The sequence below is a fragment of the Hirundo rustica genome, chromosome 2 (genome assembly GCF_015227805.2).
Source record: "Hirundo rustica isolate bHirRus1 chromosome 2, bHirRus1.pri.v3, whole genome shotgun sequence".
Classification (NCBI taxonomy): Eukaryota; Metazoa; Chordata; class Aves; order Passeriformes; family Hirundinidae; genus Hirundo; species Hirundo rustica.
In genome coordinates, this window is record NC_053451.1 from 78,703,740 (window position 1) to 78,721,558 (window position 17,819).

Consider the following 17,819-nt stretch of genomic DNA (forward strand, 5'->3'; position numbering starts at 1 on the left):
GAATTTTAAACAACCAGAAATTTTGTTTCAGAAACATAGTTAAAGCAGGGTATATCCAGCATTTCACTGCCAGGATGAACTGCTTTAGAAAAAACCTTTGATGAGTAATGGCAACGTATGTGTTTCATGCTATGCTACAGAAAAATGACAGCAAACCTTAGGTCATAAGGAAAAGATGATTTCTACTGTCATGCAATGAAAAGTTTTGAAGACTTCCTAATACTAACTGTTGTGGTGAATAACAACCTGTAATTATGGTAACATGGTACTGGAGTCAAATGTGAGGGACTTGAAACTGATGTCTTAACCAATAATTCAATTCCCTTTATACACAAGGAATGTGAAATAAGATCTATAACTGTCTGCATTTCATATGCAGAATGCAAAAAGCCATTTTTTTAAAATCAAGCTTTCATTTTTCCCAAATGTCAGGGATGAATCTGAAACAAAAAACGCAGCACACAGTGAGAAAAGTAACTACCTTTTTCCTTTTAATATAGATGTAGTACAGAATGTTTAATTACAGCAGGACAGTGCTTCCAGTTAAATAAAATTAAAAACCTTTATTTTCCCCAAATATAAAATTACTAAATTAATGTCTTAAAAGAATAAGATTATGGAAAAAGCTTTAAATTATACCACCATTTACCACAGTAACCATGATTACCAATTACATACTCCATTGCTTTGGCAAAAAAGATTTTTCTTTTAATAACTGCATATAAACCTAACATAGCAAAGACTGTATACATCTTTATATTGCACTTATTTATATACAGGGATAAATGAACTGTAAGGTCTGCATATACTCGGAATGAGCAAATTTTCAAAATAAACTGAAAGCAGAATGGTAAGAGCTGGTATGAATATTAAAAAAATGCTTAGAAATGTAATACATTTATGTACAGACTGTACGGACTGTATTAACAAACAATATGTACAGAACAATTTACTACTATTGATATTTTAGTATAACTCAGTGTTCATTAATACAGACCTTTGGTTGTATTTAGTTGTTGAGTAAGTTCTAAGCTCGCATACCTCCAAAATGCAACAAGGTATAAAATAAAGCACAACAATTTGCCAAATGGTACAAAAACTACTATTGTCAGTTGCATTAAACCCCAAAAACTAGTGTCTCTGTCTAGCCCCAAAATAGTTCTTGTACTTGGAATCTCTATGTGCCATACACGAAAAGAACACCTGAATGTTACATATCTGCAAAATTACATCCCACAACACTTTTTTTTTTGTAATGTGCAATTCATTTTAATAATACTTTCTAATGAAAAACAGATGCTAGCTTCAACTTCATAATTTTCCAACACGCACTTCTGCAATGACATGGTGAACACTTAAAATTTACCAGCAAGATTAAAAAATATATATGTGCACCTCCCTTCCTCTAAAAGACTATCACCAGTAACTGCTGTTTGCTAAGTGTGCTCAGACATTCGCATCAACTACGCAGTTTGCATGTGCCCAACATTTAGCTTCAAGGTCATCCTGAGTTTGCACGCAAGGAAACAAATCCACAAACTTGAAAAGAAACAAATATACTTTCCCTTACAAAACAATCATGCAACTGAAGAAGAACTGGGCATCCCATGAACCGTTGTGCTTGTTGGAGTTCCACTTATGGCGTTGAAAATGTGTAGTGAGTTGGGCATGACACTGGCCTTTTCTTCCACCGGAGTAATCTTAAAATGAAAGATGTACCAAAATGTTACAAAATGGCACAGGCATGTCTAAAACAGATAACCAATTTCTTGATGTGCTGCTATCCACTCAGTCTCCCAGGACTTTTTTCCACTGCACAAAACTTGTTGGAAATGGAACTTTTCAGCCATCTTCTCCTAAATTTAGGAGAAGTTACTTCTCCAATATCAGTTCTCCTAACTCAGATATTACTCTGTCCTCTGTAGAGGATGCTTGGACAGTTTCTATCATTCCTCCTGTTAACTTTCAGAAAGAGTTTCATAGTGACAACAAGCTCACTTTTTGTAGTTTTTTGGTTTTCCTTTTTTTGACTTAGAGATATGATTTGAGCATTTCTTACAAAAAGCTATCAAAGCACTGAAAATATTTCATTCTTAAAAGCTATGAACAAATTGATGCCAAAATTAGAAGAAACATTAAAAAAAGGAATTATATAAAGATTTAGACAAACTAATAGAACAAAAGTAGAGAAAACTAATTACCATCCCATCTGATCATATTGGCAAGCAAAAGAGGAGAAAAAAAAAATCTGTTAAGATTCTTTGATGCATTTTTATAACAAATATTTTGCAGTTGTTAAGATCTTGCAGAGTTACATTACAGGTAATATTTTATTCAGTGATGCAAAGCTCCTTTTCCCAAAACACCAATATGCAGGTACATAAAGGAGACATTTTTAAGGTTTAAGACCTTCATGTTTCTAAGCCTTTAGGGGAATTATTAGTCTAATTGGAAAAAAACCCCAAAATCCTAAAGCAAAACAAAGCAAAACCACCACCAACATTGCATGTTTTAATTATCTACAACTAATTACATTTGTATAAGAACACCGTGGTAGGCTAATAGTACATATTACTTCAGTCAGTGCTGTGTTTTCATATTCTGTTCACAGTATCCTATGTCTGTCTAAATGTAAACCAAGAGAAAAGAAAGAGCAATGGGATTTATTCCTGCTGTTTCAGGACACACTTTTTCTTATCACCAGTCTTTGGAAACTCACATATTTCAGCACTTTTTAAACATCTACATCTCGCACTGAGTTCAAAGTACTTTTTCTTGAGTACAAATTTTCCTTGTATTCTTTTACTTTTTCCTGTGCCAGGGGAATGTTAATCTTGCATTTATCATTAACTTCTTTGACCAAAACACTAGTCTCTCCTTTCCAAAGGGATATTCTGTATCGCTGTCTAATTCTCTCATGTACCTTGTTCATCTCAATCAGCTGTCCTATCAGTTACCCTCCATTCCAAACCCTCCTCTGCTGATCAGTTAATCACACTGAAATATAGTCAAGCTGTCCCACTTCTGTTAGCTAAGCAAACTCTTTATGTTCCACAAATCTTTCAAAACTGTTTTCTTCTCCTACTGTTCCTTATTAAAAAAACACGTCCAACCACATAATTCTGGAAAAATGGTATCACTTCCTATAGATTTTGGTTCACAATGTTCACTATTGATGGTACTTAAAAAGAGTTAGTCGTGTCATAAGCTCTTCTCTATGACAGGATATCAAAATAGGTGAAGGAAAGTAAAGCCAATGTGCTTCATAATTATATCCCAGAGCTACTTACACAGTGCCTGAGAAACCACTTTGGGATATAATGGAAAGCAAGAAAGCATGTGAAGTGAACTTTAGGGGAGTGGCACATTTTTGAATAGAAAAAAGTGGCCATAAAAGTTTTGGATACCATCTAAGCAAAAGTAGAATAAAGGCAAATCTCTCTTAAGAATTATAAACCATTCCGTGGTTCTGGAAAAAGGTTATAAAAGTAACAGTGGATGAAAGAAAAGGGGGCTGAAGTGATGAATATGATGAATAAAAATGTCAAGAAGTAAGGGATTGAGCACTGAACTTCAGCTCTTCCTGTTCTCCTGGAAATAGTGTCTTTGCCATTGAAGTCATGAGACATTTCTACCATGGAACTCAGATGCAAAAGTTGAGTGACACATCTCAATCAACAAAAGTTCTGGTTTTCCTTCCCCCATATTTCTAGCCTGTCAGTATTGGACTTCCCTCAAAAAATGTATTGGAATATCTTTTAAAAGACATTTAACTCTTTGTTGCAAAAGCAATTATTTATAACTCCAAAATCAAACAGGAAAGGGCTAAGCTTGCAGATCATATATATTAATTTCATTACATTTGTTTTATCTTTATTGTAGTCTTTGTTGCCTACAAAAATTCAGGCTGATGCCAAGGAAATACAAAAGCAAAAAAAATGAAGGTCCACAGTTTCATGACAAGCTTATACTCTGATAGAAAAAAAAAAGAAACAATCCTTTTGTGTAAAGCATTACATACATCTCCCCTATTTTTTTCACATTATAGTTATATTCAGAATGATAATATGCATAATTTAATTTCAGCACATACCTGTTCATGCATTATTTCAGAAAGCTCTTTTGCCATTTCTCTGTAGTTGGCCTTCATTTCTTCTTGATACTCCAGCTGATCTTCCTTTATCAGTCGTTCATTTACACCCAGAGCATGCCCACAGGCTTCAACAAATTGCCTGATATAGAGAAAATAAGGACGTTCTCAAACAGAAATCCGAAAGATTAATTTAAAATGTCAGCTTAAAGTATGTCTTTAATGAATCAAAACTCTGCAAAAGTTGAAAGCTTCAGAAAGAATTTTTATGAGTCTTGGAAAAAAAAGTCCTTGCCTCTCCCCCACCTCAAGAAATCCCAAACTTTCCATGCCATACCTAAAAACTTCTTTTAGGAGCTTTACTTTATTGTCTGGATATCTTTTGGTGTTAGTGTCATCTAAGAAAGCTCTTGCATATGCTAATGGACCAGCATTAACCTAAAAAGAACAAGAATTAAAAAAATAGTCAGATATTTGACCTACTATCTTAGCAGTAACAAATGCTACAGGTGTCTATTGGATTCGATTTTCTTATGAGAATATGCTGATTTCAAAAAAACTGGACATAGAAACAAGAAAACTGCTAGAGTTGGAGCATTTGAGCATGAGAGGTCTCTCCAGTGCTATAAACTTGTCCTGGCACAAAGAAACCACTTCAATGATGCAGCAAAGTAACTGCAGATATTGCCAATCTGTCATCTCTGTCTATGAAATTAGGGTGGGAAAATCAGCTAAACCTACTACTGTTTGGTCTGTGTATCTATTGAAAACTTGAAACTTATCAGTTTTCCAAGCTGAGAATTCTGCAAAAACCTGCAGAAGTTTAATTGTGCTCTTATGGCAGCTACAGGACAAGTGGTTTCAGTGACTTCTGACTCATCCTTATTGTTCCTTTGTATTACCAATATGAGCCTTTCCCTTCTCATCCCAAATAATAGCTTCACAACTTATGATTCTGGAACCTTGGTTTGGTTATTTTTCCCTTTTCTGTTGAATATGACAGCTGGTCTTATCAGGTGACTGTGTTAACAGTTCCTTTGTTTCCAATCAGTTTAAAATAACAGAGCAGCACTTTTGTTACTGTATTTTCTGAAGATCCTTTCCATATTGACTCGTACATGCTACACCTGCTTCAGGTACCCTATTTCAGTGAATCTGATGGCTTCTTTATACATTCCAGTTCCTGCTTTCCTTAGGCAAAAAGGCATGCACTATGAGATTTTCTATAATTATCTTCTTCCTATATATTCTCACTCACTCTTTATCTCCATAGGGTTCTTACAAAAATATGCTAGACCTACTGTGGGCAGACCTACAGCTGGGCAAAATATGTTAATTTATCTTCTAGGTTCATCTATTATCTTCTAGCAGTTTCAGCTTTACACCAAATCTGGTGGGGCTTGGAATGCAACATATTCCAGAGATGAATCTTTGTTCTTTCGTGTAACTGCCTCTGATCAGTTGTTTATATGAAATACTTTTATTGCTTTTCCTATTCATGAAATAACTGCAGACAGTGAGCATGTTTCTAATCTAGGACACTCTTGAACATACAGAATAGAAACCAATTATAAAATGCTACTTATAAAATTTTTCAGGGACAGAAGCAAATGGAACAGCTGCATGGCAAAGGTCTTACCTGAACACTGACACTTCCCTGCAGCTTCAGCTGCAATTTGATCATATCTACTTCAGCTGAAGAGCAAAGCTGCCTAAGCTCTGCAACTTTTTTACTCATTTCATCAATGGCTACTTCAATTGGGTTTAAATCAGTGTGGTGCTGGTACATCACTGGAATGCGCTTTTTCACGTACGGGAAACAATGTATAGCTGTGGACAGAAGCAAGTTTAGCATAGTCAGGAAAAGGTTTTTTAATAAGGCGTTCTTTGAGAGAATCTTACGCTAAAATCTCATTTTGATGTAATTAGCTGCTCAACTTACTAACTTATATAATCAGAAATACCACCAAATGGACAGGGAACAAGACACTGAAATGCAAATATGCACAGTGTTACATGCATTACAGCACAGAAAGATCACTGTCATTACTGCTACTAATAATCACCGAGAACTTAATGTATATGAAAAGAATTGCTTAACATTCACAAATCTCAAAGAGAAGAATCAAAAATAGCGAAGCTCTATTTTCTATTTCCTCACAAGTACTGGCTATGAACAGCAATAAAGTCACTTATTATTATAAGGTCACTTTCTTATTATAAAGTCACTTACTTGTTTTTACAACTATATTAATCCAGAAACTCATACTTAATAGAGAGAAAACACAAAATAGTCTTTTTCTAAGAAAAAGGAAAGCCAGACTCCAGATTCAGAATTCTGCAAAGTTAGGGAAAAAGAGATAATAATTTTGAGGATTCCCCACTGAAGAAATTAATCTGAAAAACCTGGTTGTGGCCAAAAATATGAAAAGGATTTTAGCCGATAGCTATAAAGGACTTAGTTAGGGGAAATGAAAAAAGCCCATACAGAACAAAATTAGACCATCTGAACTAATGCTTCCAGTCAAAGCATTCCATTCCATCAGTACCTGTCAAAATAGTCCGTCGCTTACACTGTTCTTCTACTCCTCCTTGTCTTTTACCACCCTGAGTAAAAGGCATCTCAAACATAAAGCGACGAATGTTGTGAGTCCTTTCAAAATCTGTTTTTCTTTCCTGCAGCTCCTTTTCTTCGAAGTACGGAACTACGTGCGTAACTTGAATATAGGCGTATTTTGAATCCAAATCCTTAGGATTCACCTTAAAAACAGGAGGGGAAAAAAAAAAAATCAAACAGCTATGGATCTAAAAGTAGTCACACAACTTCCAGAAATTAAATTTGGTCTCTTAACCTCTAAATTATTGAAAACATGGGAAATGTTCATGGTTTCACAGGGGTTTCCTGTATTCAATTTTTAACTATTCGGAAGAAAGACAGCCAGATGCATTACAGCATGTTGTGGATTTTTTTGTTTGTTTTGGTTCATTTGGGTTTGGAGGTTTTTTTTAACCACTCATGATCATGAAACCCAGCCCTTTCACCAAGACCTCCTCCCCTTCTAAAGTTCCAGTATAGAAATGCCCACCATTGCTGCACTTTAAGGCCAAAAAGCACAGAAAGTTTTGAATCAAGGATTCAAAAGGATCCTTATGAAAGAACAAAAAGAGCCAGGAAATTATACTAAGAGGAAATCACCATAAAGTCTAAGTGAGGAGAAAATCACAATAAAGTCTAGGGCTAAGGTGTGGAAAAGGGGAAGAACTTCCAAAGAATGGGTATGCACGAATGGGCAAGAAATACACCTAAAGTTAACACAGAATGTGATCATATTTTATATTTGTTCTAACACACAATTATTGTTTTGAGAGGTAACACTAGAGAAATCAAGCTTTTTGGTTGTCCTAAAAGGCATACTTAGTAGGAGATAATATTCCTCTCATGCCTTTCCAACAGCAGAGTTTTTAGACGCAGATGCTTGTGGGCCAAAAGAGTAACAGACAGTGATCCCACAGAATTTCAAGTAAACTAGTGAAAGCAATACATTACAATTTTTAGAAAGAATAAAAATCATACTTTGCCAGAATCCTGAATCATTTTGACATTTTCAGCTCCAAATTTGTCAGAGTAGAGTTTTTGGAGTCTTTGGGAAATTTCTGAAAGAGGTGTGAGTTTAGGCTCTTTATAGATATATTCCTTTCCATCTTCATCCTCGAAGAAACCCTGTAAAAAATGAAGTAATCAAAATCTTGGGGAATAAAACATATAAGGCAATGACTAAGATGGACATAATGTGTGTGATTCAAAGGAAATATAAACATTTAACATCAGTATTCAAGCAAACATAAATAGACAGAAATTAAAATCTAAGTGAAAAGGTTTCCTAAGAGAATAAAAAAACAACAGAAAAATGTAATTCTCTACTACAACATGAGTGAAAGATAATGGAAACACAGAGTTTAAACTTTAAAAGTTTGTAGCAATTCTATGGTGCGCCAAGCCTTTAGATAAGTTTCCTTCACTTTTATATAAAAGTGAACTTGCAGCACTGTTTCACTTGCCAAAACTGGTAGTCTTGCCCAACAGGACTATCTGATTCACAGGTGACTATTTTGGCAGAAGTTTACATTAAAATAATCTGATTTTTTTCCTTAGGTAATAAAAAATTTTTAAATAAAAATTAATTTTTAATAAAAAAATTAATTCCATAAGATGAAATTTAATTATGCTAAGATTTTAATTTTATGATGTACTCTTGGTATATACGTCTTTATTGAATACACATACGCTGTTTTTAGAATCACAACTAAGCGCACAATACATGGGAAGTGAAACAGTTGGTTGGTTTAAAACAACAAGCCATGTTGAGTTCACGTTTGAAACCAGAAAATAAATATTTTTATCATAAACGAAACAGACAAAATAGAAAAGCACAACATATCATGTATAAACACAGGCTAGATTGACAAAAATACCCACACCAAACTAAGGTGAAATGCAGTAGTTGGTACTGCATTGCTTGCTTTGTAAGCAGTTACTGTAATTACCTCAACATCTGTTTCACTGTCTGTAAACTGGTATTGCTATAAAGTCATAAAAGACAACAGAATACATGTGAAGTTATACTGCTCAGAGGATTTTACAATTCTCCATGCTCAGCTGGACAATTAAGCAACTGGGCTATATGCATGTAGAGAGTGTATTACTTGATACTGCGTGATACCATAGGGATACAGAGGCATTCTAGACACGTACCAGAGGATGTGAAGCTGCCCAAAACACAGCCAGAACTTTGGTTTGAAGCATGCAGTACTGATGCATAGAAAAGAGTGATCCATTCTCTAAATGGAGCTGGATGTTACTTTTTGACTTGCAATGGCTATTAATGCATACCAATCTAAGAAGCAGCCTTGCAAACCACACCGTAGCACTACAGACATTAAGTCAATACATTGCTAAAAACTGACGTTACAGAAAACTTACCGCTGCCTTAAGGTAGTAAACAACAGAAGAAAAAAAGAAAAAAAGGCAAGACATTTACTGAGGAAAAACGGTAAGAATTTTACTGGAATTGATAAATGTCTTAAAAATAAATAACTGATGGTGTCTCTTTATTTCATACAGAACGCATTCCTCGTGATTTTTATGTCACGGTATCAATATAGATGATGAAAGAGTAAACCTTGTGAAATAAACTCAGGTTTTCCTTTCTGCATAGAGGAGACCAGTGAAATTAACACTCACTTGTCCAAAGAATGCTACCCTGAAATAAGTTCCCAGCAGCCTCTTGCCTGTATGCATAACTTCTGTAACTTTACTGTATGCTCGATGAAGGGTGTCATATAAGTGAGCAAGCCTCTAAAAGTAAAAGAAAACAGTAATGAGGTAGAAGAACAAAGCAGAACTTTTCTATCTTAAAATAACAAATTATGTCCTTGTAGCCAGTAACAACTAAAAACACGCTTTTATTGAATGGTAGTATTAGGTTTAGCACTTGCATCAGGATGACAACTTGTAAGACTGAATTTTAATTATTTGTATTTTAAAAAAATATTTAAAATTAAACATTTCAACACCTTCAAATCTCAGGTACTATTTTAATACTCTTATTACGTGATATCAAACGTGTCATGCAATTAGACTTGAAAATTCAGGATTTTTTCTTGCCCAAATTTACTTTTGATGAATTAAATACCTCAAAATCTCTCCGTTTTTCATAAATGGGAATGATAAGTTTGTATATATCAGCAATGAGTTCATAGCGTTCTGCCTTCCACAGTCCATCAGCACACTGCTCCAACAATTCCATCAGCACATCCTAGATTTGGATACACATTTGAAAGTGTGAAACAATTCAGTACCCATCAAAAGCACAGCAAATAATTATACCAAAGTTCTTCCCAGTGAAAAGGGAAATCTTGCCTCAAAACAGAATTATCTACGCTTACTAATGTAAGTTATTGTGGCAATCAAAAATTGCCAAAAGGAAACAAAAAAAAGCCAGAATGGTCTGAGTGTACACACATACTCCTTGTATTTACAAACACCATGTTTCTTTTAGATATTCTTGAAACTTCTTTGGATCTTCTAGCATTCTTGCATTGCAGTGGTGAAGCCAGAAGTTGGAAAAAACTCCTTTTATGCTTAGAAGTTACTCTATTCCACCTCCTCCTTCCCTTTGGTAGAGGACTAAGTCAGCTTAAAGACCTCACTAAGAAAATCAATTTTCAATATTGCAAGCAAAGAGACTAAAAAATGGTACCCTTAGCCATGTTGTGCAACAGACCTTAAAACATTTCCTCCTTTCCCTCAGCCGTTATGGGGCTGTACAGACTCCCCAGTATCTCCAGTCTCAGCAGCCAAGTGGTGACAAGTGACAGCCCAGTGTCACTGCTGGAGCACAAGGGCTGCTCACAAATGCTGGTTTATGACACAACTCCTAATTCAGACACCAGAGGGCATCCAGATGTAGCAAAGATGTAAAATTTTGTTTACAAGGGGAAAAGAACATAAAGAGCACAAGCTTCAAGCCGGAGAGTTGACAGGAAGGAGCAAAAGAGCACAGCATTTCTGAGCCACATGTCTCAGTGTCCATCCATTCCCATGGGAAAAGTTCTTTTCCATACATGCCGTTTCCCTTGACACCTGTGAGAACAGCCTCTTGCTCTCTAATGGTGCTCTTCTTGGAAAAGTCTGATTCTCCTACTAACCACTTTAGGAGCTGGATTTTTCCAGTTTGTTGATACCTCTCTTGACTTTTGGGGATCAGAGCTGGGGCTCTACAAATGCCAGGATAAAAGGGAAAAACCTCACTTCCCTCTGCTTCTTAAGTCAATCCTCTCAAACACAACACAGCCTGCATTGGTTTTTGCTCCCACAAAGCCACTCTGATGATTCCCATTTAATATGTTGTCCACTAGAACTTCCAGGTCATTCTGCAGAGCTGCTGCTTAGCCTGTACTGAGATTTTTTTTTTTCTTTGTACAGCCTTGAGAGGACACTGTGTTCCTGCGAGGCTCTTTCATTTGCCCACCTGCAAGTCAGGGTAATGCCTCTCATGGAATGTCACAGGCAAACAACTGTTTTGATGAAATGCACACAGCAGCCTTGTTAAAAAGGAAAATCCCAAACTGAATTTTGTTCTTTTCATAAGACAGAATTCTTTCAAAATGAGGACTAAATTGACAATCTCAAAATTCAAATTTTTTGTGAAATGAGAAACTATATAAAGTCTTAAGAAAAATTTCACTTAATTAGGAAGAGTTTTTATAAACTGGAGAATATGAAAGATATTTTGTCCCTTTTAGAAACATGAAGGGATTTTCTCTTATCCTCCAATACTTGTAAATGCTCCTTTGGAGATTTAACTCTAAAATAACTAGCAAAAAGGGAAATCTCAAGTTTTAAGGGAAAAAATTCCATATGGCTTGTTACCACATATAGGAATAATTCTCATCAGAGCATAATTTTGCTAAGTAATAGTAAAATACAGCTTGAAAGATGTTTCTGCTTTTTGACTTCTGTCCCCAGTCTCATTTTTCTCTCAGACAATACAGTTCTGCTTGCTTATGAACACACTGAGGAAACACTCCATTTATGAGTATGTTCCCATTCCTGAAGAAACTGGAATACCTGTTCTGAAGCACTTGTGAAATGATTTTTAGTCTGCTAAAGCCAAACAGTTCTTCCCTATTGTTACTGTTGTTATTACTACTATTATTACTTCTCCCCTGTTGTTATTTTTCCCATATTTCAGGTAACTTTCAGAAGTTATCTGAAAAATAGTAACTTCTTCCAATATTTCAGCAGTTAGAGTACTACATGGTTCAGTTTAGAAAGGTTTGCTTGCAGGGAAGAAATGAAATTTAGCTTGCTTCAATCCTTCTGCAAGCTGCACAGGCTAATAATTTCACTCTTGGCTTACTTCCGTTCCAGGGAAATACTGAGATGGAAATAAATTTGTGTAGGGTTCAATGACCCAGAAAAAGCAGTATATTCTTTATGCAGGGAGTTACTAATGAGAAAAAGAATAAAGACATTCCAATTAAAAAAAAAACAAACGGATAACAGTTTAACTCTGACAAATGGTCTGGCAGGAAAACAGTGACAGAAATATCCAACAAAACTTTCCATCAGCAGTAGTCACTAGAATTCCTGATCTTCGATAACTTAGAGCAGCTTGCATTTTGCTTTGAGTAACATGCTAAATTTCATGCTGGATCAGAAGAATCAATGATTTAAAAAATACAGAATAAAAAATGGAAAAAAATGACAAACTACAAAACAATTTGCACAGTCAAATAAAATTGTCATACAGCTTTACTAATTAAAACACCAAAGAAAAATGTTTTTGTTGTACAATTACGCTGACAAACCAGGGGGTTTTCCAACATGACTGCTGCCAGTAGTGGTCTGTCCCTCTCTTCCACAGCTGCACCAGCACATGCATAGTGCAGACATAGCTTTTCATAAGCAAGATTATTCATAATATTTTCATATAGGCTCCTTACCAGTAAAATTTACTGTAGAGCCAGCACAGATGGATCAGCAAAGATACAAGGAGTGAAACTTAAGCCAGAAAAAACACATGGACACGAGTTTGGTGTCAGTAAAACTGCTTTCATTGTTATGGCATATTTGCTTAGGGAAACTGTAAACAGCAAAAACCATTGAACACATGTTCATGATTTCTGGTGGAGTAATACTCTAAATCCAAGTCAGTTTTACAAAATAACAGATTTTGCTAACTCTAATAAGTAACCCACCTTAGTGCTCATCCTGTCAGCTAGAGTAAAACCCCATTTTGCTTTTATTCCACGAGCGGTGTTGAGTTGATGCACTAACACTATAATATATGTATATAGTAAATTCTCTAAATCTGGGACACCTCATAGAATGTTTTATTTCAGCTTTAGGGTACGAATGGCAGATCAGAAAACAATTATTGTATCCCTTGTATCAGTAATTGTCCCGACTGAAACATAAAATTTGTAAAAAACCCCAGTCCTTTCATGTTAACATTTTTATGTTTTCTTACTTCATTGAAGTGAACATCTTGCATTCCAACATCCTCCATCATTGAAGCCTCTTCATCTATATTCGGTGTAATTACTCTGAAAGCAGTACAACCTTGCCTAAACATCCCTGTCATTGAAAAAGAAATATAGACAAATTTAATTTTCTCCAGCAGGATAACACTGGCCCATTTTGTGATTCGGGATAAAGCAGAAACCATGTTTAAACATACCTACCACCAAATAAACAAAGAAATAGATCAGCTTCCCATTTCATTATTAAAATACAAGACCTTACGTTACTGTGAATTTACAAAATTTTTTTGGTAAAAAACCCAAAAATGTTAATATCTGGACCCTTACCTATCAAACTAAGTAGTGTCTCAATCTTAACCTTAAATCTGTGACCAATCTACTGCACCCTAAGTCTACGGTACTCAAGGTAACTTTTACAGGATTTAACTAAACTGCCATGAAGTCATGCTGGAGCTGCATACAGTATGAATTACATTAACCACAAATGATCAAGGGATGGCAAACCAGATCATTCAAACACAGAAAACCAGGAAAAAAAACCAACTAAATACTAATCCAACTACCTTTACCAAAAAAAAACCATCTTAACAAAAAAGGAGTATAGAATGTTCCAACATGAAACCCATGTCTGTTACTCATACTGTTTAGCTCTTTTTTTGATTACATCAGACTGCTGAATTAAGAAAACAGGATTTTCTGTATGAATTAAAACCTCAAGGGCAATCAGTAAATATTATGGAAGCATAAGGATTTGCACATATTTATTTTACAACTCATTCCTACAAGGATTCTTTCTGCTCAGTTAGGAGTTCTGACCATCAGAGGTTTTACTGGATGATTGCCTAAAAGGCAAGGGACTTTTCTGTTCCTAGAAGTACCATAGGTAGAACTTTCACCCTCTGTATTGCTGAGAGGAAATAAATTTTATATGACAGTATATAAAAATAGCAGAACACCCAAAGGACTCACAAATTAATAGAGACTATCACTAGTTTTCAGGTAACATCAGGCTTCCAACTGGACACAGTAACTTGTCCTAGCAGTTTATTTCAGATTTGGTCTCTGAGAAGGTTCTGAAATCACTGAGGCAAAGAAAAATAGCCTATACGTGACACAAGCATTTGGCAAGAAGCACAACAAGAACAGAGTCAACTCATCTTTTAGACTCAGTACTTCGCTTCACTTTGAACTGTCATGCAAAGGCAAAGCTAAAAAGCTGTGAACATGAATTTGCCCACAAATCCAAAACACTATCTCATCACCAAAATCAGGTTTAGCAGATTCCTGATATTTTTCTTTGAGAGAGCTCTTTTTGTTAATATAAGCCATATCTCAAATCCCTAGCTGAGAACTCTTCTGATCCTACAGATGAAAGCTAACGTTCTATCCTATCTCAAGGGTCATCAGAGTCCACTTTTACAAACAGCTCCTGGCACAGAATATACCACAACAAGGTGAAACATCCTGAGCACTATTATCATTGATTGAACAAATTGATTTTGACTCCCCTGGAAATGCCAGGTTTCCCCAGAAGCAGTGAGAGACTGACTCCTTGTAGAAAAAGAATATTCACAGATAACTTTGCTTTAGAAAGAATCTGATTTTGAGCTATTAGCAACTCTGGTGTAAAATTAAAAATGTTACTTTCCAAAAATTTTACTTTGCCTTCATTTGAAATGCTGCCCTTAGATATGAAAGTATACTCTTAAGTGTACTACCTACTACACTTGAGTATGCTACCTCAGGTTAGGTCAGAATATTTTCCCTGGTGGACACTGACATACCTCCAACTTCCACAAGGAAACAATTGAATTTCCCAAATTCTAATAAAAAATATATATTTGAACATATTAAAATGAGGTTTTGAAATCATACCTTTTCGTGTGAGATATTCTGCAACCAGTGCTGCTACATGTACATAGCACATTGCTGCCTAAAACAGAAACAGTAACAATCTTTTAAAATACAATGAAAATGGGACTATTCAAAACAAGGCATAGGGAGAGCAACAGTACGAGACAATTTCTTCAGTTTTCCTTTTTGCTGCTTTGCAGGAGAAATTCTGTGATTACTGTAAGAATTCTCCACCTCATTTATGTAAAAAAAAGTAACTGGGAAGTGCACTCACTCCTTCTTAACCAGAGCACTGAGTGGCATAAACAGCAGTTCACAATCTAAGAGTGACCCTGGGCCACAAATCACAAGGCAGGAACATCATGCTGTAATAAAAACAAGCAGATCTCTTTTTTGGGGGAGGTATTTTAAGTATTAAGGTATTAATGATTCTACTCAGTATTTGGTAGCCCTTCTGCTAAACTGTTTTGTCTGCTTTTTGTCTCCAGACCAAGAAAAATGCAGAGGAAACTGGTGACAGGCCATTTGAAATTTGGTTGGTGCAGTTTGGAAAACAGAAAAAAAAAGAAGAGGGATATTTTCAGATATCTGAGATTTTTTATGGATTTGACACTGACCACTTCTCTCCACAGAAAGGACCAGAAAAAAAAAAGGGATTTGAGATTCTTGTTTTATTAAAAAGGCTTCGGCTTTCAGCAAAGTGTTACTCTTAACTGTAACTATCAATTAACAGCTTAAATATGGAGGCTGCACAACCTCAAACAATGGAGGTGAAGGAAAAAGGTAAGAATCTGCCAGAAATTCTAACTCATACTTTGTATCGAGTTGAACTTGATGATTTGCAGATGGCCTCATCTAGGTGCACAGTCAAAGATTCTAAGATTTTAATATAAAAAATTAAAAACATAACTGAAAAGGATTAAAAAGCCTTGTCTTCTCAGACAGCTGAAGCTGTTCAGTTCAAAAGACAAGCTAACAACAGAGTAATGTGCATGCCTTCTGTGTTGCTACCACGTAGAAGTGGAGAATTCTAGTATGAAGAATTGAGTCAGGAAGATAGCACCCTCTGTATCTTGGAGATCTTTACTTGCTTACATGATGGTAATTTTAACAGATGTTTATGAAATGCAAGGATTTCATACAAAGAAATTTACTTTCAGATGGAAAAACCTTCCAGAAAGAGACAAAATTAATCTGTATCCAGTTAAAATGTTAATGTCTCATTAAGACACATAACAATCCCCACACCTAATTCTCTTACTTGCTAGAACTCAAAATTTTAAGAGCACAGTAAAATCAGAAGGCTTTTCTGTTTTTCGAACAACACAAGAAATTATCTGTCAGTTTTAAGAACAGTAGGATTTTTTCAGTAAGTAATTTGGAATAAAATCAAGCTAATTCTGTAAAGGCAACTGGAAGGGAATTCAAGGAGTGGCTTTAAGTGTTTAAGCAAGTAATAACAAAGATATTTTTAAGCAAAAGGCCTCTCTTCCATGGCTTGCATTGTACATTCCATTCTTAGTAGTGTGTCAGCTACAGCAGTTAAATATGTTCTTTTACATTAATAACTCAAAATTACATACAGATGTACTTGGGTAGGACAAAAACTTATCAGCTACTGAAACCAATCCAGCAGCAATTCAAAAATGATTAAAAATACTTGTTATGTTACATGCTAAAAACTACATATAGTACATTCCCTTTCTATAAAGATAAGCTTAAGCTTATTGAAGAGCTAAAACTAACTTGATTTTTTTTTTCTCTCTTACCTCTGAAAGATCTCCATTTTTAACATGGATCCTTGCCATGCTGTCTAACCACGTCTTCCTCAGTTCAGGTGTACTTGCATAAGACTTTGCCAAGCTGTACTGGAGGTCTACAAGCATCTCTGGATCATTCTCATGTTCCTTCATCTGAGCCGTAGCCATCAGCACTGTCCGAATCCGTTTGGTTAAATCCTTAACGTCAGAGGGGAATGTAGTGTGCTAAAACATGGAAAAGTTGGGTTAACCACTACGTTTTCCTAGTCACTGCACAATAAAAGGATAAAACATAACTGGGAAAGATGCTGTGAAAGAGTCTTCAAGCATCCTTCTACAATATGGAAATAAGAATAAAAACAGACCTTAATAACTCTGTCGTTATTGGCACAATTGTTGATGATGGAAAGAGACTGCTGAAATCTAGTTCCTCCAATTCCAACCACATCAGCAATTAACTGGCTTACTGAAATAATAACCTTGACAGAAACAAATATCTTGTTAGTGCATATTTCATGAAATACTTTTGAGATATACCTAAGAGGCAATTACAGCGGAAGTTTTTTTCTTTTTAATTGAAAAATTATTCTCCTAAATAAAATAATGTTTGTTTTTGGTTTTTTTTCCCCCAGTTACTTGTAATATACTTGTAATATAACATAGGCAAGATAAAACAAGTTTGTGTAAATTCAGGATACACGACTGACTGCTAGGTGAACTAGCCAGAGGTCATTAAACCGGCAGACTACTGTTCCCAGCTTTGTCAGGACACACCATTTTCTAATTACTTGTTTTATTTTAGACTTTTATGTGCTTCTTGCTGCATTCTTCTCCTTCTTCAGATGCAACAGGATACACCATTTAACAAACAAAATAACATCTACAAAAAAGAACATCTGCACTGACAAATAAAACTATTTCCTACAAAACATAGGGTCATCCAACTGTCTCTAAGTATTTCCTTGCACTGAGTGTATTTTTATGGCCATCTTCTTACTCCTAGTAAGAGCCTTGCTTGAACCCTAAATAAATTCTTTTAAGTCTTTATCTGACAGGGCTTTGCACAC

The 17,819-nt window shown here is 35.4% G+C and overlaps 1 protein-coding gene across 13 annotated transcripts in view; it reads right to left on the reverse strand.

The window, feature by feature from the left end:
• Positions 1-471: 471 nt before the first annotated feature.
• Positions 472-17,819, reverse strand: part of DOCK9 (dedicator of cytokinesis 9) — a 114,381-nt gene continuing 97,033 nt past the window's right edge. For 9 of the 13 annotated variants that reach the window (XM_040056117.2, XM_058419434.1, XM_040056110.2 and 6 more), the window contains exons 42-53: positions 17,118-17,231; positions 16,762-16,977; positions 15,014-15,071; positions 13,126-13,232; positions 9,784-9,906; positions 9,333-9,446; positions 7,665-7,811; positions 6,640-6,850; positions 5,730-5,920; positions 4,428-4,528; positions 4,094-4,232; positions 478-1,700 (exon numbers count right to left, since the gene is read on the reverse strand). In XM_040056117.2, the coding sequence (XP_039912051.1) occupies positions 1,578-1,700; positions 4,094-4,232; positions 4,428-4,528; positions 5,730-5,920; positions 6,640-6,850; positions 7,665-7,811; positions 9,333-9,446; positions 9,784-9,906; positions 13,126-13,232; positions 15,014-15,071; positions 16,762-16,977; positions 17,118-17,231 (1,644 nt within the window). In that variant the 3' untranslated portion in view covers positions 478-1,577. Of the gene's footprint in view, positions 1,701-4,093; positions 4,233-4,427; positions 4,529-5,729; positions 5,921-6,639; positions 6,851-7,664; positions 7,812-8,635; positions 8,672-9,332; positions 9,447-9,783; positions 9,907-13,125; positions 13,233-15,013; positions 15,072-16,761; positions 16,978-17,117; positions 17,232-17,819 lie in introns of all 13 variants that reach the window. The other 4 variants (XM_058419438.1, XM_058419439.1, XM_058419437.1 and 1 more) reach the window with 2 other exon arrangements.